Source organism: Ciconia boyciana, chromosome 21, assembly GCF_034638445.1.
Source record: "Ciconia boyciana chromosome 21, ASM3463844v1, whole genome shotgun sequence".
In the NCBI taxonomy this organism is placed as follows: Eukaryota; Metazoa; Chordata; class Aves; order Ciconiiformes; family Ciconiidae; genus Ciconia; species Ciconia boyciana.
The window spans coordinates 3,174,070-3,197,719 of NC_132954.1; the positions used below are offsets into that span (position 1 = coordinate 3,174,070).

The window sequence follows — 23,650 nt, forward strand, 5'->3', positions numbered from 1 at the left end:
TCTCCCCTGCTCCCGTTCAATCACATTCGCTCGGGGTTAGGCAGCAGCTGCGGAGCAGAAACCCTCACCTGAGCTCACCTCGAATTCAATAGCTCAAAGGGGGTTTTATATCAAGTGATGATGCTTTAGGGAAAGGTCCCTGAAGGTCCCTGAAGGCTTTGGTCCCGCACGCGGCACCCCGGGAGCTGCTAAAAGCATCTGAAGCCACCAAGAGCGCAGGAGAACGCAGCCGGCGGCAGAGCCCGGCCCGGGGCTGGGCAGAGCTCTTGCAGTCCCAGCACGCAGCGGCTGTGCCGGGGATGCTCTTGGGAGGCGACGGGTCTGGCTTAGGTTGGAAAAAGCGAATTGCCACGAAGGCAGGCTGGGGAGAGAGAGCTGGAGGAGGGTGAGGAGAAGAAAAAAAGCTTCAGGGCCAGGGAGACAGTTTTGTTTGAAAATTTATTGAAAAATGCAATACAAGAAGCAATACTGAACACTTAGGTCTGTCTAAATGCTACTATGAAAGTCCAAAATAACAGCTCCCATCACTAGTTGATCTATAAAGATTTGCCAATTTTAAAAGTTCCTATATTTATAAAGAAGAGTGTAAATGGCTAGCCTAGACAATTCACAATTGCCTTAAAAAAATTTTACAAAGCTCCTTCATATTCTCAACTAAATTATTATTTTTTTTTTTTTTTACAAGTTTCATCTCTAAGGCTGGGACACTACCACCTCCTAAGGTAATTGTACAATTAGGGAAATCAGCAAACCACAGTTCATTAAAACCAGAAATCAGTCAGTCCTTTGCTAACACATCTGTGTTGGTCAGAGATTGCTATTTGGCAACCGGAGCTGCTGTTCCAGTTTAATGGAGGAGAACATGAGCTCCTTGCCTTCCTTTCTATAAAAACATTCATTCATATATAAATAGCTTCCATATAATGTGTATTATACAATCAAGACAGTCTCTGGGTGAATTTGTGGAGTGGGAAGAGCTGGGAACATTCATATAAATAGACCTTACTTTGCTGGTTTGTCCCTAGAAGTAACACAGCACGCTAAGAGCCAAGGATTTAAAAAACCCGTTCGAGGTGGAAGGGGTGTGAGCAGCCCCGGCTGAGGATGGAAGAAGCTTCTTCTGCTCTTAGCTTCTATCTTCTTCCCAGGCTGCCGCTGCTCCTGTCCAGCTCCTGGGCTCGGGTGCTGCACGTGGGCGGCCGCGTCGGCTGCAGAGGGTCAGCAGGGCTGGAAATCCCCCGCGGGGTCAGACAGCAGGGTGATGGCAAAGTTCAGCCGAGGCGATAACTTGTTTAAAATACTCAAGGAGAAGCAAGAATTTAGAAGGGGGAAGTGTGAGAATGAACAACCTGGAAACTGCCACCCAAAATCCAGGAAAAAGAGAAAAAAAAAAAGGGTTATTCTAGTCTATGGGCCCTTCAAAAGGGATGTACGCAGCCACAGTGAGCACATCCTTTTGGAAAGGAATCGTCTCTCGTGCCAGCAGGTTCTCACCCTAGAAATCCCCTGCTCAGGGTGTTTTGTCCCGTTCATCGTGCTCAGGGGACAGGACACCCCAACTGAACACCCCCGGCCAAGCTTCAGCCTCGCACCACGTCCCCCTGAGTTCTCCTGATGGCCAAGTGCCTTTAAGTGCTGTGGACAAACTTAATTTATCTCGCTGGCTTTGTCTGGTAAAGCTCAGAAATCCTCTTAATGACTACTCGGCGTGCCCATTTACTGCTCGGGTAGCTGCTCCAGGGTGAGAAGGAAGGACCGAGTGGCAAAAAGCTGAACTCCTAGAAAAGGGACATCGCCAGAGGGATGCTCAGCATGACGGGCGTTTAAGGCAAGCGTTACCCAACTAAGTTGAGAACAGTAGGGACACAGACCTGTTAAAGGATCTGTGTCGCAGAATAAGGAAGGAAAGGGCTGTTTCAGACATAAATAGGAAGACTTAATCTCTACACTACAGCTGTGGAGCTGAGGACTCCCTAAATCCTCAGAGCAGGATGCCCGGTACCCATGGAAGGCAGACATCACCGGAGGGGACCACGCACCCAGAGCAGCCCGAGCAGCAGCTACCGGCACGGGAAGGCTGGAGGCTGAGAAGGACCCACGGCCAGCAAGGCTCAAAGAAAGCAAAAATCCAGCAGCTCCAGCATTTTCAGCATAGTCTCCAATCAATACTGACAGCTTAATTAAAATTGCACCTGAATCGGAGAAGCTACACTAGCCCCAGTGTAGTTTGAAGGCTGTTTGCAGCTAAACAGCAAGTCGTTGCAGCCTGAGCTAAATCCAGTGACTTCTGAAACACAATATTCAAATTTAAAATAGCAGAGAGCTTTTTTTATTGCCATTTTCTTCCCATCCTCAACTGAGGAGCAGCAGCAGAGCACTCCATGCCCTCAGCTACCAATGTGCCACACTATATATATATTTAAAAAAAAAAAAAAAAAAATCACAACCTCAAAGTGTACTAAAGTGTTCACAAGTGTCTGGGCAGACTCTTTATAAAACTTGTTAGTTTTTTTTTTTTCTTTTTAAATTTAAATGCTGGAAGGATAAACCAGGGCATGATTAAAACATTTCCATGAAGCTCAGAGAGCAGCAGCAGGAGCTCAGCCCCAGGTGCTGTGGAGGGAAGCGCGTCCGGCCCCAGAAAAGATGGTTTCTGGTCATCCCCACCTAGCTGGTGATGGCCCTGGTGGTCTCTAAGCTCAGCCTAAAGATGCAGACACTAACCCTGGTATTTAATTCCAGCAAGGCGATGACGAAGCTAAATGAAGTACAGACCCTTAAGCCAGCGTGGAAGAGGAGGTGGCAGCACTTTCCACATGGTTTGGCTCCATCACGACCAGCAACACCTGACACCTCCCAAGATTTCTTGTTCAGCCTCTCCAAAGACAGCTTACAGGCCTAGGAAGGATTGTCTAAAGGATTTTAAATTAAATGATAGTAAGATAATATCCCCTGATATATGGGTGATGTGTCTAGCTTTAAATAGCGCTGTGAGGGGAGGAGGGGAAAAAAAAAAAATCAACCCATGACTTACAAAAAACCCCCTAATTTAAAAATCATGAACACAAACAAGTGAAAAACTATGACACTGAAAAAAAATCAGTTACTGTGAATGCTGCGTAAGCCTACCTTAATAGCATTCAGAGTCCAAACACCTTAAACGCACACTTCTAAGGGCTTTTTAATTTAATGGCATCTAGATCTAAAACACAAACAGGTAGGTAGCACTCAGCAGAGACACACAGGAGGAAGGCAAGGTGCTATCACAGTTCTCTTAAAGCTCTAAAATTCACAGTATAAGATACTTGAAGCAACTTCCAGTATTCCTTAAATCTAGTCAACTATTAAGATGTGCGCACAGGCTACACCACAAAACCCTACTGTGTTCACACGTCGGGGACCTGAAACCCAACGGGGAGGAAACTCAGAGCAAAGGCAGCAGCTCTGCTCTGCACGCCCAGGTATCACAGCTGGAATCTCAAGCTCCCTATAGCTAAAAAAAAAAAATCAAGAGGCAATCGGAAATGCTGCACAAAACTGAAGTCTGACTTTTTAAACTGACTCTCCCGGCAGTAGGACCCATGGCTTTTTGAAGGCGCGTACGGATCCCGCAGTCAGAATATGCACGGATGTGGCTTATCTCCGTTATCCCTGACGAGGCGGAGGGAATACGACTTAAAACAGCGACCCTTTGAGCCCTGCGAGGTGTGTCTGGGTCTGTATCTGAAGAGGCTATGCGTGAGAGGGAATGCAAAATTGAAAACCTGTAAAAAATATTCAGTACAGTTAGAAATATGGCATACTTTTGTCACAATATATATAAAAAAAGAAATCTATATCCAATAGGATCCAGTGGCGTCTGGAAAATCCCAAGTAAAATGTCAAAGCGCAACTCCTAATAAATGATATGAATGTCTCTTGAGTGTCAAGTCTTGTAAATCCGAGGTCTTTGTGCTCCAGGTAGTTTCTTGGTAGTTTTGCTGGGTTTCTTTTTCCTGGTGTCGTGTCTGGCAGGAACGCTTCCTAGAAAGAGAAACATGATAAGTTATAGCTACCAACAGCCGGCTTCTTGGGAAAGAAAGGCACCTGCTTCCCCGAAGCCATTGGAGAACTGAAATCGGAAGGTGAGTTACCATCAATGGCAGGCGTGGATTCAGGCTCAGAGCCACCTCCAGGCGCCTGGCACAAAAAACGTCCCGCTCCCATCCCCGAAGGACCATATTTCAAGAGCTGCAAGTCCAGGAACCCTGAGGAGACCTCTGCCATTTTTATTTAGGTTTGGACAGTTACAAAGCTCAACCACAATGTCTGTTAAACCATGCTGTCTCTCCTCTCGCCTAACTTCTTCTTGTTCCACCTCCCAAATCTCTGCTTTGTTGGGATGAGGCAGGACACAGGCAGGGCAGCGCATAGCACTGACTTGGGCAACCCCAGCGCGGGGCAGGACGGGCTTTACGGCACTGATGCGCAGGCAGAGCTCCTGGATTCCTCGAGTAGCTCTTTCCCAAAACCATCAAGGCTGCAGAAAAGGGATCTTTCCAGGCAAGTCAGGAGCTTGGGGTCCAGCTCAGGGGTTACCTGGCACTGATATAGGCAGGGGTCTACATGAAACCTATGGATCAGCGTGCTGCTGGTGCACCGAAGGTGATTGTAAGGCAAAACAGCCTCATCACAGGGGCCACGTAGCTTCTTTTAGACTCTTCTGGCTCATTTCCACTGCAGGATTAGTCTGTATTTGTGACTGCTTCATCAGCCTTAAATGATTTAATAGGAACAGCCCGAGCGGGACTCATCAGCTAACAATAATAATTTTACTTAAACTTTGACCATGTTTAGCCAACCCTGGCTGGCACCGAGATCAAGCCCCCTGCCCTGGGCGGGGAAAGCAGCACCCGTCACTCACTCGTACGTGGTCTCCCTACTTACGCAGCCTCGCTACTCCTCTGCGATCTCGGTCTCCTGGTGCACGACCACTTTGGTCACCGACATGTCCGGGTGCTGTTCCTTTGCTGCCTTTATCGCCTGCGCTAGAACCTGAAAGAGACCACGTTTCAGAGCATGCCACCGAGGGTCCTCAGGGGGACAAGAGACTAGTTCTAACTCTGGGGAGAGAAAAAGAAAAGTGATTCCACTTCAGCTGCACAGTTTGGTGACTTTTGGTACTATTAGATTATTTCTGAAAGGAAAAGCTGTTTTCTACAAATACACTACATCCCTCCACTGCCCTATGGTAGAAGATGCATGAGAGCAATTAAGCAAATCCTGTTTATTCTTCCAGCAAGTGTGATGAGCACATTTCAGACATTTTCTTTTGGAATTAATAAACTAGTTCTTGTTGTACGAATATTCTCCAGCCCCATGGTACTTGCAACTAAAATTAAATTCAAAGTCTAACTCTCTGATGACAAAATTATCACTTCCAACACACGCTAGAGGCCAATGAGGCTGACTCATCAGAAAGGTTTCATATAAAGCCGATGAGATTTAATGCAGGTGCTGAGTGCTCTGAAATGACTTCTGGCACTATACGGCAGCAATAGCACCTCAAAGTTACTAGAAAATTAATGTAGATCATCCAGATGTCAAGGAAAACTTTTATTTATTTCACACTTTTGTGGGTTTTTTAAAAAAATTGCATTCGTCCAAAACAATTCTGGAATCAAAACTTTGCTGCCAACCCCAGTTTCAGAGCAGAATTAAGCTTTGCTGGCCCAGCTATACAGCTGCGTGCTGTCAAAGAGGAATTCATTATTGAAATCAGTTTTGAAGTTTTATTTCTACCCCGGTAAAATTTCCCTAGGTTGTTTTCTGGTTAAGTTATCTTCGGAAAGGCAGCCTGACTAGTTCGTGCCAGCTCTGAGCAGCTCTTTTGGACCGCATCCAAGCTCCTACCTGGTCGTGGTCTACATCTGCATCTCCTGTGATGACAATCCTCTTCTCAATCCGCGTCTCTGAAATGCCGCCTTTTACAGTCTAGTACAAAAGGAAAAAACTACTGTTAGTCTAGAAGTGAAAAGGAATTTGAGTGCACCGGGGGTGCCTGTCTCAAGACGGTATCAGAAATAGCATTAGCAAATACTGCCGTCATACCACGGTATCAGAATCATGGGGGAAAACTGGTGCTGCTCAAAGAAAAACTGTCAAATATTCATTTTCTTATAACTGAGCCAGGGAAGGGCTTTGATTCACAGTACAGTTCTTCCCCGTTGTCCCACAGGACAGTCAGAGCCCATGTCCACACACTGCACTGCAATTAATGCGTAATCTACAGTCTTAATTCAACGCAGGCAAACCTGGGAGCCTCATGCTTTGTTTCAGGTATTAATCACATTTTTTTAAAAGAACTGGGGTTTAAGCTTTTTTTTCTATTATTCAACTCTGCCCATCTCTCTATCGTGGTGGTGTTTTAGTTGTCGTCGTTTTATCGTGTTCCCGTGCTGTTACCTTCGTGATCTGTGTGGTGGTGGTGCTGCTGGTGGTTTCCGAAGTGATGGTCTGAGCAGTCAGCAGGACGCCAGGGTCTAAATCTCCATTGCCACCATCTGTCTGTGGGACAGAAGAACAGGCCATCAGTCTCTGCGGGCAGCGTGGACAGAAGCAGGGTCTCCACATCAACAGAGCAGGACGCAATCTGAGGACAGACACTCCTCTCCATCGTGGACGGCGGGACAGAGCGAGCTGATCTGCGGCCGGCTGAGCTGCATCCAGCTGCACAAGGACTTCCCAGGTCTCTGAAGGCTCAGCACAAAGCCCACGGACTTTAAGGCTGGAAATGCAGGGATCCACAAAATCACCCAGGCAGGACCTATGACACCCCTCATAGGATATACCCAAATCTGGGTACGCTGCAACGCCGGGCATGCTCCTCCATGCCAAGCTGCATGCATTGGACCACAAAGGGAGACCAAAGTAGACACCTATCCCGAATCACACCTGCCTGGATCCATGGAGGTTCACAAAGCCGGAGAGCGCAATCTGATTCAGAAGGTATTTTCTACCCTTCCTCCCTCCTGACAACACCTTGCACATCACTCGCTTTAAACTCTGCAGAAGCAAAGTCCAGATACCTGCTGAACTAGGAACAACTTCTTTTATAGCCGGTTATGTGGTTCTCATCCTGCATGACTCGACCTTTCAAGGTCTGCCGAAAAACCTAAAATAAGTCATCCTGCCAACTCATCCTGGCTGTGCCGTCCGTGTCTCCCTTACGATGCACCACAAACTAACACTGGGCAGCATCCCCAGCACGGCGGTGGGACGGTATCTGGAGTTACCACAAGGTGGGACCATTTTCCACAGGCTGGAAGAAATCTCATGGCACATCACAAGCTGGTGCACGAACGGCCGACTTCTCCCAGCCCTGGAGATGCACTTTTCCTTTCCATTTCCCAGTTAGAAACGGTAACAGCAGTAACCAGAGCAAAACTCCTCTCTTCATCTAGTCACTCGCTGAGAAACAGGGCGATGCTCACCACCGCCCGGTGCAGGCGTGTCTGAACGCCCCCTCTACTGCAGTCGGGGAGGATGCTGGGCAGCCACGGGATTCCTTGGGAATCCCAAATTATACAAGCGTGGTCCGTGGGATACCCAAACCTACATCCCACGGTCACTACACTCCAACAGCAGAGCATGGGCTGCTTCTAACAACCACAGTTACGACAAACCCAAGCTAACACAGGCTCCAAAATTCTCCAATACCTAAATAAAACGTATTTTAGATTGAGGATTAATTTTAACCTCAGCAATGAAACCATACCTGGGTATGTTGATATCACTCCACTAACATTTCTAGTTTCCAATCACCAGATAGCCATTTGGTTGCATTTTATACAAAACTTTTGGTTTTCAACACCTGTTTCAGGGTTGAAACCTAAAGGACAATCAAATCATTTATAAACCAAGTTCTGAAGAGGCATAAACAGCAACGAGAGCTGGGGAAAACAAGACGAGGCATCTCTTGCAGAAAAAAGGCCAACTCAGGTTAACTCCATACAGTCAAAGCTACATCCCAAAGCCACCAGTGGCTGAAGATAAATTCTGTTTGCACGCACATCTTGAAAAAATAATTACTCTTCAGGGATAGCAAAAACACTGTTCCTCTAAAAATACCAGATGCACCTGGAAATAGTGTCCACAGCATCGGTTAACGTCTGTGCTGCGACTCAGATGCTTGGAGAAAGGCAGGTGCTGCTGTCTCATCCGGAGGATTCGGAAACAAAATGCTTACTTGAGTTTCATTAAGCCCCTGGAAAATTAATCAGAACACACCTTACCTGTGCAGCTTCGTAAGTGATGGTCTTTGTCTCCGTGTGCACAATGGGGACTTCTTTCGTGGGAATTTCGCTTTTGACGGCGCTGGACACGTCAGAGATGGTGACCGTCTGTGTCTTCACTAGCGGTGGCTATGAGACAGGGTTAAAAACACCTCCGTAAAGACCCAGTTAGCATTTCCACATCGTGACCGTGCTGCTGGCAAATGTTCTGACACTGATCTGATAAAAGTACTGTGGGAACCAAGGTCAGCCTGGAAATCTTTGTTTTTAAGCCTCTGGTACGAGCCACTGCTCAGAGGGCAGGGATCACGCGTGAGGACTGAACAGACAGAAAAATCCTCCAGACCTTCCCCAACACCGTGCCCTCAGGTCAGCCCAACCGAGGCCTTAAGGGTTTAACCGGTCTGTCACAAGACCACGAAGAAACTGCCTCCGCCGATTATTAACTTTCTAATTACTAGAAGCTCATCGCCAGCTGCCAGTAAAAGATGACCCCCATCTACTGATGACAATGTCAAGATTAACACAAACCCTGGGCAAATAAAGACTTGATCACAGCTGAGAAGCTTTATCCTGACTGCAAGTGAAACACTGTATTATTAAAAAATCCTCATCAGATCCTAAGTCTTTAACTTTTATTAAATCAATGTCAGACAAAACAGAAACATGACATCTCGAAAGAGAAATGGGGGGGAAGAGAAATCAGTTGTTCCACCACCTGATAATTATCCAGAAGACGACAGAGTTAGTTCAGACCCACAGTGTTTTCCCAAAGGCCTCGATTTCTTGCTCACCGTCCCCAACCCTGACAGATGCCACCGTGACTGTTAGCAGGGGAAGGGGGCATCTATTTAACCGTAAGCAATTAATATCAACACTGAAGCAGGCAAAAATATCTCCCACGGTGGGGAGCAGGAAGGGACGTCAAAGCCCACGTTCACGATGTAGAAGTACGTTTGACAGCGCTTCAAATTGCTCTGCTGTGCTAAGGCTCAGCTTTCGGTACAAGGCAAAAACCTTGTACCTTGCAAAAACCTTGTGAAAACAAGGCAGGAAATGGCAAAACCCTTAAGGAACTAAAATTACATGCCTTTGGAGCCTAAACAGTTCCCTTTTGGGGAATGCAACAGGATGCTTTGATCAAAGAAAGGCAAAGGGCGTTGCGCTGCGGCAATTGTATAAATGCAAAGATAAATTGAGAGGGGCTTGTCTTTAATACAAAGATAAATTGAGAGGGGCTTGTCTTTCATGCAAAGATAAGTTGAGAGGGGCTTGCGTGCACTGGCTGCAGGAGATTAACTGGCTAATTAGCTCCAAGCACGAGTCCGAGCCAAGGCAAACACAGCTCCTCTCTGGGTCCGTGGCATCCTGCTTGCTGCAGTGTTTGGGGTCCCACTCCAAAGCCAGCCGGGGGTGTGGGGGAGCGGGCGCTGGGGCTCACTACCTGGAAGCAGCGAATGACTGCCGGCAGCCCGTTATTAACATCTGAGTCTTGACACTCGCCATTTAGCTTTCTAAAGGCAAATCTGTCTTCGCCATCCTCTGCCACCTCCTCCTCTCCTCCCCAGGGCTGCCGGGGAGGGGCGGCAGGGCTGGCGGGGGGCTCCAGCTCAGAGAGCTCCGAGTCCTTCTCCGCATCCGCACAAAGCCCCTTTCCACATCTCAGGTCCTCCTCGCTCGCGGGGAGGCTGGGAGCTGCCGCCGCCGCCTCCTCCTCCTCCTCCTTCTCCTCCTCCTCCTCCTCACTGCTTAGGGAGGAAGCAGCAAAGTCACAGCTGGGAGAAGGCTCTGAGGCGGGTGGCACGGGGGTCTCGCTAAAAGCTACCGACTGCTTTGAGCCCTCCCAAGCAAAGCCAGTGTTAACACTGCTCCTCTCTGGCACTGCAGCCACATCCTCTCTGGAGAGAAAGTCACTCATTTTCTAAAAAGAAACGAATACACAAAAAAGGCCAGAGAGAGAGAGAGAGAAAGAGAGCGTTAGGGAGAACAGGAGGTCATGAAGCATAAAGGCAAAACATCGGTTTCTTATAATATATCACATCTCCAGGAACACATGCAACAGCAGTGGGTTCGGACACTTGAAAGCTTGAAAACCTTTGTGCTATGCGATGTATCCAGTGCGTTTACTCACACGGCCTTCCTGGGACATTAATAATCCACTCTCCTGAAGTTTCAGGAATTGGTATTAAAACAACTCTCTGCAACTAAAGGAAGAGCCACCAACTAAGCACTTTTTGCCCCGTTTGGAAACAAGAATCATTTCAGTGTAGCAAGTGGGGACTTGTGCACATCCAAAATTCACACGTGCAACAAAACCCACCGACCACACCAAAACCATACCCCAATTCTGCTTTTAACTCTTCCAAATGTTTTATGCTGTGTTTTAATTTGCACGTGGAGGTGAAGAGAATAAGCCCAGAATTAGTGTGTACTAATCCGCAGAGCCTGTGCCTTGCTCTTGGCCTCGCCCCTGGAATGCTCACACCTCCAAGCACAGTCTTTGCTGTTGCAGTCTCCAGGATAACGAACACAGACTTGTCATTATGGCATTGATAAAATTATTGCAAGAATATCTACAAGTTAGTATTGAAATCAGCTGCTTCAATTACCGAGAGGCTCCTGAATTGACGATGCAGTCTGGTCATCTGAAAGAATTTGTATTATTTCTTCTAGACAAACCAGCTCAATTAACTCGCACAACTTAGCACAAAACTTTTCAGCTGAGGAATAAAGAAATGCAGCTTTAAACTGGAAAGCCAGACGTTCACGCTAACGCCTGCTGACCCCATCGCCACCGAGCATGCGGTTCAGTTGACTGCTCAACAAGCTGCATTTGACCAGTTATTCAGGACGATTTACTTATTTGGGACGATTTATTCGAAATGTTTGTAACACTCTTTATCCCAAAAGCAGGTGGCACAAGGAAACCTTTGCAGTAGCTAAACCTCCTGAAGGTACAACATAACTGGCATCTGCGATGGTGCACGGGAGAGAAGACACGTAATGAAGCACCTCGGCCCTCCGAGAAGCAAGCAAGCATGTCTAGAGCACCTGAGATACTTGGGAAGAGCGTGCCAAGCCAGAGGGTGTAACTAAGGCTGGTGCTATTCTGCTCTCCGTTCAGCTCGTTAGCAAGGTCTCAACTAGGTCTTCTCACATCTCTGGGAGCCCTTTGGCCAGGAGGGAAGCAACAGTGACAGAAGAGAAGAGAAGAGTTAAAACATGAACAAGACAGAAAGCTTTAGCAAAACCCAGCTGTTTGCCCAAATGCCCGAGTGATGAATATTTCATAGGCACAGAGAAGCAGCGTTTCAGTCACCAGCGGTGAACGATGGCTGCAGTCCTGCCCTGTGCTAGAAACTGTGTTTCTCATTATCGACATGGAAAGTTGCCTTCAAGGAAGGGCAGAATAAGCAGTTAAGGGCACCTACAATTTTACACATATCAAAGTTGTCACATCATACAGCATTAGGGAACAAGGAGGGAAAAAACCCAGAGGGATGCTGTTTAATCAATGCCATTTCTATTTCTTCTCAAGAATTAACCTCACAGTTGATTTCTGGTAACTTCGTATACAAATAGCCACATATCTGTTCATCCAAAGAGAGTGATTAAATTTTCATAGAAGCATGGCAAGTCCATTTTGTCAATTGTTATTCTAATTTTGGTGGTGGTATAACAGAAACTGTTGCCTCACTTTCTATTAAGATTCTCTGGGCAACGAAAAAAGTGTAATTTGTGCTTAAAATGTGAGGTCTGAAGCCTGTGGGTTATCTGGTACAATGCATTTTCCGTACACCAGAGGCTTTCACCCTGATTGACCTAATCTAATGGCACCGTTCAATAGTACGTTAAGAATAGCAACTGCTTTATGTAGGAACAAATAGATGCTTATTTCAGTATCACTTCAAGAAACAACTCTTCCACCATTCCTCCCACGTATTTTTCAGTTCCCAGCTTCTTTATGTTGCAGATTAAGATTTCCAGCCATTAGGATTTCCAGCCTCTTGGGCATCTTTTAAGTTCTTGGGACATTGCTTAGGAAAATGGGTTTAACAGGAGCGAAGGGACAGTGATCAGCACTGTGATGATCAGGTCTGACCGCACATATTGTTACTTCTGATCGAAAACCACTTCCATATGTGCTCCTCCAAAGGTACATCCAGATCCCACCCTCATTTTGCCTAACGCAAGATACTACACTGCAATACTTCACAAAACAGAACGGAGGTTATCAGCTTTGAATGCCCATGTCTTAATCTTGCTTTAAAACTTCAATTTATGTACTGCCAATATACTGATCTTTCCTTAATTATATATGCTAAATCTTGCAAATTAATCACGGGATCTTGAGAAGACACAGTACATCTTCTGGGGTTTAATGGAAAAAGCCTTGGGAGCAAGATTTCCTTACATACCAGCTGGGGCAGTGCTTTCACCAAGAGGAAGAATCACAGATAAAACAAAGCAGATTAAGCAGCTACACAACCGCAGATCCATTTACGAGACAAACATTTGCATCCAGTCAAAACAACTTCCCAGCTCCCTTTTGTATACAGAAAAAATAATTTGCATTTTGAAAGTATCTGGTATGGTAAAAGCATAAAGGAAGGGAAAAGCTTAAAGGAAGCCTATGGCGTACATATAGCGGTTGTCAGTAGAGCACAGTGTGGCAGTAAACATGCAAGCTATAAAGACAGAATGAAATCCTGATAAGATCAACTGATCAGAAGCACTTTTTTTTCTTGCCCTCCTATTCCACCAGTAAGAAGTTAGACTAATTGAAAGGTATTTGTTTCTATATAAAATTATCTATTTACACATGCTTTTTGTTTGTTAAATACAACTATGTTTGCTCCTATATTTAAGAACACAGTTTGCATGTAGGCTAGAAAAGATTATCTTTTTATTAAAAAAAACCCCAAACTAAACCAAAACAAACATTCCCCTCCCCCCCGGAATCTGAACATCTGTTACAAATTCTGATCTTATCAAGATTTATTTTAATTTGCAAATGCCAAAGCGTTCCTATTTTTAGGGCTCAGATTTGCAGAGTTCCAAGCTCTCCTTGAGACCCGCGAAACCTGAGGGTGCCCGGGCTGCAAACGACTCCTTTCCAGAGACACAAAACCAAACCAGCGACGCCCGAATCAAGCGCGAAGCAGACTATTCGCATAAGCCATACACAGCGTAAAGAAAATACAGGACAGGATGCAATGCCCCAGAAGAAACGAATCGAACCAGACATGAATGCAACTAAAACATTACCCTGCTAAATACAAATCTTGGTTCACCTGACGCTGACAAATACTGAGGATATAGCTCAAGCGTTACAGTGTAGGGAGTGACACACAGTAATTCAGACTGGGGATAAATTAATAACAGGCTTAATTGCATGGCTGATACCAGTGACCAAAAAGATTTATTTTCCTTAAAAAGTGTTTTTGAAAAAATACAGGCAAACAAATTTATACAAGAAGGTCCTGTTTTGGATCAGGATCCATCCGTATGAACCAGCTGCCCTGCGCTGCCGAGGGGATGCCTGTTTTCTGCAGCCCGCGCAGGCATGCTGCTGCCTCTCTCCCCAGAAATACTCAATTATCCTCATCCCAAACCAGACTCCTACCCTGCAGGAAACTTAAGGAGTGCTAAAATGATGTCAACCTGCCCGTTACCAAAGACATTTGATACAAATTGATAACAACATGAAATTACAGTGCACGCTAACTCCCTCCAACCACCATGTGAAATGCTATAAATTCCAGCTAGTTAGTACTTCCCGGTTCCCTTCTTTTTCAGTATGGCATTGCAGTCGTTAACGCTGGCGCGTGTTATTAGGTTATCCCCGAACAAGTATCCACATAAGCTAACAGGCTCGGTGTGACCGTCTACGGATGCACAAGTAGATGACGTTGCTGTTGCAGCGAACCACACTCACCAGTGAGAGCTCCCAGATCAAATGATGCTCAACCTCACAGCTGGCAAAGCACTTGGGTAAAAAGTATTATAAAGCAGAAAACAAGAGATCCTTACTTTACAATACCTGCCATGCCTTATAGAACTGCTTTGCCTTAAAGATAGAAGTTAAAAAGTTTAGAAGCCGTTCAACAAACCCTGGCATTTGAAAATGATGGCCGTTACCTACGGATTTACATTTTTGGATGGATTTTTTTAATTGCCATTCATCTGATCACAACATCCTGACCAGCCTAGTCAGATCACAGAAGGTGAAAAGAGAATTTGACCAAAGTTAGAAGTAAGGCTAGAAAATACACAGCATGCTACAAGCTTAAAAAGATTAAATTGCTGTCATGAACAAGAATCCCAGGATATTACACAATACACAGCAGCCACCTCCAATCCACTGCATCAACTACTTGGCAACCTCAAGATCAATACTTCGGTTATTAAAATAAGGTTGCTGAGCAATATGACTCCAGAAGCATTTCCCCTCCCCATCCACCCTGATCCCCTTTTCCCTTCCCTTTTCTGGGGCAGGTACCCTTGGATGGGGGGTACAAAACTGTGCACTTCTTATTCCGAATTCCCTCTGCAGAGAAAAAGCTGCCAGGGGCATTGCAAACATTGCCTCCGATTTAGCGTAGCAGCAGCGAGTGAAGAGAGCGGGGATACCATCAGGGTTTATAACCGACACCACTTTTGTGCTGCTGCATTTCGCTTGCTTCATTTCATAAATCAAGTTACAGCTCTGCTGTGATGCCAGGCTCATCCAGGAGAGCAGCAGCGCAAGCCTCGTGCTGCTCCGCCGCAGCCAGATTTGCTTTCCTGTGATGGCTCATGACTGCACAGAATGAGCCAAACAGTTTATCCAGAAGTAAATAATCTCACAGAAGAAAAGTTGGGAGTTAAAATTAAGACTGACTCTTGGTACAGCCTCTAGACACCACCTCAGGCAGCTTCAACCAGCTAAAACCCAACCCAAGGCTTGCATTGTATTACCAAGCAGAAAGGCGGTGGTTAATTAGGAACGTGGTTTCTTCGCTTACAAAAACAGAAAGGAGCATTTTTGTCCTCAAATTAATACAACACGGGGGGCAGAGGCTCTCGCAGTTGCGTTGCGCAGGACCTGCGACACTTCTGCTCAGGACAACTTTCCGCAACAATTGTTCCCACCATTCAGTCTCAGAAGCAAAGAGGGAGAACGTGTTAGTGTTACATTAAGTATTTGGTAGAGAGCTGAACCTTTTGACCACTCTGTGCAAGCACAGCCTTTCTTAAACCAAGCCGGATTTAATCCTCAATCAAATTATTCTGGCCAGTTTGAGAGCGTGCATCGCTTACAGCCGCAGCCTTGCGTGCTCCCTCTCCCCAGGAGCACGAAACCCAGACCAGAGAGCGTCCAGCAGACCCAACACCCTGAACACAACCGGTGATGACCTGGGGTCTGACGGCTCCTGGTTTGAGAAAGCAATACTGAGGGTTAGCCCGAGAAGTCGTTAACACAGGTCCCATGTACCTTTTTTGTTAATAAGCAGTGGAAAGAATAATCTGATTTGCAATAACATTTATTAATGATAAATGTACATATTTACAAAGAAAAATCTGAGAAAAAATACAAAACCGAAAAAGTGTTCCAAAAGAGAGCATTTTAGGTAAAAAAGAAAGTGTTTTTAGTCCCCACAAACTGATCCAACACGACCGTGTATCACTGCTAGAAGATCCCAAAGTGGCACAAACCAAGGCTAGTCCTTCCCTCAAGCCTCACAAACCAGGACAGATGCAAACAGGGACACAAGAGGAACCACCACTATCAGGTTCTCCAATGTCACCCACTGGTAAATGCAGACCAAAGAATTTCTAAATGAACCCATAACCCTTCTTTGGGCTATTTTTTTCCAGAAAGCATCCTACCTCAGTCTCTAAGTCAGAACAGGCACCATCAACTCATGACCAGGAAAAAAGAAAACCCAATAAACCAGTGGAATAATTCTCAGAGTGACAAATTACTGACCCTTAGGTGAAGTGAAAGACACTTTGCCCATAACCTTCCCAAGGAGCCCCGTGGTACGGACACAGCAAGGCCAGCCCAACCTCGTTCCTGCAAACACGAACTACTCCTTTGGTGCCACGCCGAGGAAATCCACCTCTCATTATTTCAGGATGGGAGATAAATTTGAATACCTACTTTTTAGGGTCATCACTAGTTACTGCACAAACTGCAAGGGAGGAGAGCTGGTCTTAGCTTAACCCGTACCCTAACCTGACCTGCCCATAGAGAGTTCCCAGTCCATCTTCTATTGACCCGCATGGCAAAGCGGCACACGGCAGGAGTTGCAGACAAAACCCTCATGTATCTGTTCACTTTTAATAACGGAAAAGGAAAAAGGGATGTTGTTTTACGGTAATGCACACCTCAAATACCACCAATGATCATCATGCACAGAGCCCAATACCTAACACAGCCTCAGAGCTGAATCCGAGTTTCAAGCAATCAGCTCTGGCATACTTGCTGCTTCAAAATACTAATGTCCATCTTCCCTAAAGCATGAAAGCACAAGAAACCATTCTGCGTTTTATCTGGTATTCAGAAGAGATGATATCAGGGTAAGAAGATTCAGAAAGCGAGCGCAGAGCCAACCACCAACCTCATGATGGAAAACGCTGAAGCCTCAACAGCCGCTAACTGGATCCCACACGCGAGCACCAAAGAGCCTTGCTGCAGCCATGTGGCCACACCACGAAACATCAGGAAAGTCTAATTCACATCAAAACTGCTGGCAGTCTTCTTGTAGCTATGTCACCGGCACGCCAGAGTCACTGAAATGTCATTTTCTGCAGCAGGTCACATTGCAAAATCAGGATTTCTCACGCCAACCCGGATGAGGTTACGTGCTGCGGACATTTCAAGCTTCCCTTTGGAAGGGATAATTCAGTTCTCCATCACTCACAGACTGGCCACATACAAACAGGGTGCGTTAATCCCAACATCGCTCGGGGTCAGCGACAATGTCAGGGCAGGCGGCCGGCGAGCTGCCGGTGCTTTGCAGCAGGTTTGTTCCTGAGGAAAAAAGGGAGCAAAGCACACAAAGCCTTGGTTCCTTTACGAAAACCCTGAGACCTCTGCCCTTAAACAAAGCTACAGCGAAACGACTCTCCCTGTGCACGGGTACGACAGCAGGCATCCCGAAATCCCTTCTTTCAGCGCCGCATCCTGCGCAGACGCCAAGGGAAAAGGGTGAAACAAGGAATCAAACAGCACAGCACCGACGTGTACGAGATACATAACGTGCAGGAACGGGATATATGATGTGCAGGAATGAGACCTTACGTGGATTGCCACGGGGCACGTCTGTAACTCCCTTTGCCTTACAAGCAAACGGGAAAAAAAGCAGAGAAGCAACCGGCAAAGGGGCTGGAGCACAGCGGGCACATCACTGCGACATCGAACGGATGAGGTTTCTGTTCCTGATAAGCCACAGGCTTTCTCTGCCAGAAGAGATCATATCCACCCGGATGAATATAGATAACTGGCCTCTGAACTGCCATAGAAATATAAAGCATTTGTTCAGTTTCTTTATACTGTGCAGTGATAATTATTATATAAATTCCAAAAATGTTCCTGAGCATTCTCAGAATGTAAAGTTTCAAAGTTTTTTTGCTGACGATAACCAGCCTTATCTCAAGGAAAAAAAAGAAAAAGCGAGAGAGAGACCATTTTAATTAAGAAGTTCAAGAATTGAGTCGAAATGAGCAACACAGTGCATCTCTCATCACTCTGGGGTAAGATATCCTGAGCACTATGTTCAAACACTGCTCTGGGCAAAGATTTTTAGACTTCAGGTCCTTTGGAAATGGTAGACAGAGCTACAGAAACCATGGCTTTGCAAAAGCCACTGGTATGGCTTCAAAGTATTTGTCATGGGTTCAGAAAGACAGCGTGCAGTAACCTCAGCAGTGCTCAACGCAGCACCACGGCAGCTAACCTGAGCAATGGCTTTTGAAAGCAAGCAGGTGTGTGTGTAAGCTGCTCTTCTCCAGGAAATATGGACAGAAAGTGGACAGAGAGAGATCGAACAACTCCTGTCCCTTCCCTCTCCACGCCAGGGTGGGGAGAACGAACAGTCCCTGTTTTTCATCATGTCTGTCCAATTTTGGGAAGGAGATTCAGCCAGAAGCATCCCCCCCTGACTTCTTCCATCCTGCATCTTCTGCACAGCACATGGCACCTCAGCATCCTTCCCCGCCTCTCCCACCTCTCCTCTCCAGGGCCCGCCTTCTCGAGAAAGTCTTCCTAAACTTCACGCCAAGCTCGACGGAGTTCACGTGCATCCCAAGGCGTGTTCCTAGGACGCAGGCACGCAGCCCACCGAGCAGCACCGACCGTCCGGCGTCTGTGCCGAGCACGCAGGCAGCAGGCAGGCTGCACTGCCGACAGCTCTCCTTCGCACCACGGTACGCCTGTACAACCACCCAGTGACTTCTACACTTCCAACCACTGAAAGAGGAAGACTGTGTATTAAAGGCAGTGTATTAAAACGGGAAGAATACTTTCCAGTGAAAAATCAGCATCCTCACAAAACAAAGTCCTAAAGGCACAAACCGGTGAACTAATCGGAGCAGGTTACAAGAGTAATCAGAAAGATTCCTGCGAGATTAAAATGAAGGGTTTCACTAGCAACCTAAGTTTCTGAGACAGCATTTAGAGAGCCTCAACCTGTACACTGAGAGCAAGAGAGGCGGCTCAAGTGGCCTGTGATACACCACGGTCCTTCAGATCAGACAGCACATGCCATATTTGCCTTATGCCTTTTTCCTGCAAGCTTATCTGCTAGCTTCCTAAATAACACTGTTCACACAGATACAGATCTATAAAGGGTTATAAATACACGTATTTATATATATTCACACATTTTAGTCCCTGTAATAAAGGTCTACTCCTTTCTCTCCTGTGCTGCTGGAGCAGCTGCCAACACTGATGGCACTGGTGGCTGTTCTCAGAAGTAACTGTGTCTACACCAATCCTCCAGAGAAAGCAACAGAAAGCACATTACTACCGAAAGGAGAAGCGGTTGGCTCAGCTCAGTCCCGTAATTACTATATACAGAAAAGAAACCCTGTAGACACAAAGTCCCACCTTCCCTCCAGCTCGCAAACCAGTTCTGCTCAGCCCAGCTGGGCAACTCATCTTGGAGCCTACGCAGCTCAACCAGGGTAACTCGGATAAACGTGAGCATCATCCAGACATTTACATTTCTAGGCAATAAACAACAAGCGGCATGCAACAGTTTTGTTAGAGGAGTCAAAACAATCGATGGCTTTAACATTAGAAGTGTGTCCTGATGTGGTAAAGTCACCATGCTAACAGGGGAGATGCACCTAACAGGAGGTTACTCCATTCCTGTGATCCAAGCAAACATGCGTCAGTTAGTTCAAAAGAAATTTAAAAAACCCCACACATCTGAAGTGCACCAAGACCACCAGATTCAGAAGAACGATTAATCTTTGTTTACAATAAATATTTCCTTGCAATGGGTTTTCTCCTATAACATGATGTATTTCCTTGGCAACGAGAACAGGGGTGCAGGAGGGAAGCTGCGATGCTTTGCAAAAGGCTTCCCCCACTGGGAAAATGAAAAGTTGCCCGACCCTGTCTCTAAGTTAACACTAACAGCAGCATTGATAATCAACACTTTTTATTTAAATGCCAATCTCAGTTTCCTAGAAAAGGAGTGGTTATGGATTAGGTTCAGCAGACGGCTGTAAAGCCTCTTTTGGACCAGTATCAAATGTTCTTCAGCTTGTGAACACCTTACAGGTAAAACAACAAGCTTAAAAGCAAGTCTTCAGCAATTTCTACATGAAGTCTACAGGGGCTGAAGAAGCAAACGTCTCCTCCCACGTATTTACGCCCCTCGTCTGCCCTCTTACAGCAATCAGGAGCACGGTTCGGACAATTTGCTTTTGCACACTAGGAGACTTTAGAATGGACCTGGCAATCCATGACCACTCCTGCCAGGTCCCGGATCACAGCTACACAACGACACGCAGCAGGATTAACACGACGGTCGCGGGGTGTCCCTCCCTGGGACAGCGAACTACGGAGCCAAGGAAGACCAGGACAAGGAAGATGCAGCAGAGGCTACGGCCAAGAAATTCAGGAGCTTTGGTCTTGAGGTTTCAACGTGACCCTGTTGCCACTCAGAGAAAGAGCAGCCACCAAACAGTCAGTGCTACGATCAGGAGAAAGGACATCATAAAGGGAATACGTGGAGAAGGAAAAATGCTAGAGTACAGCTGACACTTTTTGATTGATTTCTGCTCTTCAGGAATTGGAATAGAAACCTTTGGAAGAGTTTCTTCACTTGCTTGCCGGGAAAAGGCTGTCTCAGTAGGTATCTCCTGCTTTTTTAGTTTGTCTTCATCCTGTACTAACAGAGGACGTTCCTGTGTCTGCTTTCGTGGTAGAAGATCAAGAAAGACAGAGAGAGATGAACAAAAATGACAGATGGAAAGTGCCCAAAATGGTACTTAGAGGTGTGCAAAGCGTTAGGACAGCCTTCCTCTCAACATAAAGATAAACTGCTCTGGAGAGCAGAGCCGCTGGTGGCTTGGGTCGCACCAGCCTTAGAGCTACAGAACCTAGTCCTCTCTGCAGAGCTCATGAGCATCTGCATCAGGATCGCGCCTGTTTTGTCACAAACCTCTGGATCATGATCAGCTGTGTTTTGTGCCTGCCCTCACAGAGAAGCGTACGCTCAAAACGTACTGAAGGGTTTTGGAATTGGAATGGTTGAGAAAAAAAGCTTGAGGCATTAGAAATAGAAATGGCGTAGTACAAAATGTGGTCTCTGACAGCTTCCTATTCTACAGTGCCCTTAAAAAATAGCGTTTGTTAAATATTGTTGAACATCCAACTGCAGTGCAGATACAAAATGCTTTTTCAAAGTTCTCACGACAGTATCAAAATTTCGATTGTTTTGAAAATTCTACTGGAACAAGTGAAAAATTGTTACATCTTAGAAATCCCGAGGGTGGGACAGGCAGGACGGCAGTAGGAGCGTTGCAAACTCCTTAAATTTTGCTCTGCATTTTAGCACTTTTGTTTCTGGAGTCTAAAGAAGGTAAAAAACCAGAATGAGCAAATCATCACGTAGGATCATGCAAGGGCTCTAGCGCTTTCGTTGAAGAAAGAAAAGATTGTGGGGAATGTTGCTGTTCAGTAACTCTCCATCCCTTTAGTTTGCCAGACCTGGTCAAACCCAAGTGCACCTAGGAGAGGAAAAACTTGGCTCTAAGCTCTCTCAGTTGAGCTAGCCTCCTTTGATCAGTGCGGTATTTTGGGACTGGTTCTTTGCACACCCCTAAGTGATGAGTATTGGGGAGAAAGTAGCTGGGAGACTGGGCAGCAAAAGAAAATATAAAATGCAAGAGTAACATGATCATTAAAACAAAAAACGGAAAGAAAGACAACATAAAAAGAACAGGGTACCGTTAAACTTTCATAATTGCTTTTCTCTCCGAATACACGGTTATATCTTTCATGCAGCTTTTTCGAACCAGCCATGCACCAAAATAAGCAAAATTGAAAGCTGCAAAAGCTGCAGCAGTGCAAAAGTCCTCTTGGTGTGAGTTATGAAACTACTTCATGTAGCCAAAAGAAAAAATGTTATCCAGCAGCTGCTGTTGAGTTTTTGCTTGGTGCCATTGCAATAGCAAAAGTCTGGTTCAGAAGCACATATCAGAACCACAGCTTTACCTCAAGCCCACCAACCTGTCTCTCAGAAGATAGGACAGTGACTTTCTTGACCTGGACACACAAAGCGTGTTAAGGTTCAGTTGTCTTGCAATAAAACATATAGGAACAGCAGAAAAGCAGCCCCTGGCAGAATACCCGTTGGCCACTACAGCAGGGTGAAGATACCACCATGAACAGGAGAAACAGGATTGCTTTGCATCGTGATTTACCATCCTTAAACACGTGCAGGTGAAGGAGAACACCCTCCCCGGTAGATGCCCGGCGAAGATGCATTTCTGGAAGTTCACAGCAGAACGTGTCCACCTCGGAGCAAGACCACTTCAGAGAGGACCACATTAAGAGGGAATTTCCAGAAATGCAAACCCAGGGTTGACACAAATCCTTGCATTGCTGCGGACCACTGCAGCCTTAGATGGGGAAAGCCCACACCATCCAGTTATCGAGAACAGCAGCCCCCCCGAGACCTCACATGCAGTCACCATGCAAGAAATTCTTCCTAATAACCAAGAATATCATTCTTGAACTGTAGTTATGGAGCATGAGAGCCCCTGCTCTATCCCACCCGCACACCCATAAACCACGTGGCACCGTGGGCAGAGCTCTGCATTGCTCTGCTGCCCAAATCCCTGCAGGATTTACATTGAGACTCAGCAACGAAAGAGGAAAGTCCATCATGTGTTAAACAGGGTAATTCCAAGGATAACGATCAACCCCAATTAGTTGATTTGGGGGTTTTGTTTTTCTAATGGGGTGGGGGGAAAAGCCCTATAATTGTCATGGCTTTTCTCTGTGCTTTGAGGAACCTGTAGTAAATCTGGCTGTTAAAACCCCTTGTACCTGTTCTGATAACCCTCCCTCCACTGCAAGATTATTTCTGTTTAAAAAGTATCTCCCTTGCAGTGGGTTGAAGATGAAATGCAAGCTTATCTGGAGCACTGTGGGCAGGAAGGGGAGAAGCTAGGCTTAAACCAGGAGAGACTCTACGACTGCCGCCACTGCAGCCAGGATGCAATTTTCCAGTTGTAATGAAAAATCGCATTTATTATTTAAGAGACTTATTACCACAGGCTCTAACTACAGTTTTACTCACAAGCTTCAAATCTGAGCCAGGTAACGCCAATATTAAACAGAGAAGCTGTCTGTTATCCAAGAAGAAACCAGTTGGCAGACAGATCTCTGCTGCTCCAACTTGGTTTCTTTGAAAAATTACCTTTTTAAGGAAATTAGCAGGGAAACTGTGAATGTATGTGGCTACTAACATACAGACACTGTTCCTGTAAGGAGAAAGATTTCCATCACGTATGAACAGCCCTGCTGTAGCCACCTGAGGAGTCTTCTTGAAGTCTCCACAGCAGATCAGCACCTGCAGATCTTAACGCAAGACTAAACCCAATGACATACTGGATTAACTGGCGAATAAACTGACTTTTGAAAATTGATACCATCCTAGTGCTTCTCTACTGGGTTATCTGCAATATTAGCTCTGAAGTAATAAATCCCTTTTATTCAGGTGTTTGGGTTTTGGGGTTTTTTTTTTCCCACATTTCAGGGAGATGCATTCCCTAGCACCAGGAATAAGTCAGTCCCCAAAACAGCCATGAGAAGTATACCCTAGCATCACGGATGACCGCAGCGCTAGGAAAAGAGGCATCAAAACCAG

At 46.0% G+C, this 23,650-nt stretch overlaps 1 protein-coding gene across 14 annotated transcripts in view; it reads right to left on the reverse strand.

Moving 5' to 3' along the window:
* Nucleotides 1–419: 419 nt before the first annotated feature.
* Nucleotides 420–23,650, reverse strand: part of EPB41 (erythrocyte membrane protein band 4.1) — a 95,891-nt gene continuing 72,660 nt past the window's right edge. For 12 of the 14 annotated variants that reach the window (XM_072885387.1, XM_072885386.1, XM_072885384.1 and 9 more), the window contains 5 exons: nucleotides 8,274–8,402; nucleotides 6,445–6,546; nucleotides 5,893–5,973; nucleotides 4,927–5,034; nucleotides 420–4,023 (listed from right to left, as the gene is read on the reverse strand). In XM_072885387.1, the coding sequence (XP_072741488.1) occupies nucleotides 4,936–5,034; nucleotides 5,893–5,973; nucleotides 6,445–6,546; nucleotides 8,274–8,402 (411 nt within the window). In that variant the 3' untranslated portion in view covers nucleotides 420–4,023; nucleotides 4,927–4,935. Of the gene's footprint in view, nucleotides 4,024–4,926; nucleotides 5,035–5,892; nucleotides 5,974–6,444; nucleotides 6,547–8,273; nucleotides 8,403–9,717; nucleotides 10,195–20,417; nucleotides 20,685–21,990; nucleotides 22,042–23,650 lie in introns of those variants that run through there. The other 2 variants (XM_072885388.1, XM_072885389.1) reach the window with 2 other exon arrangements.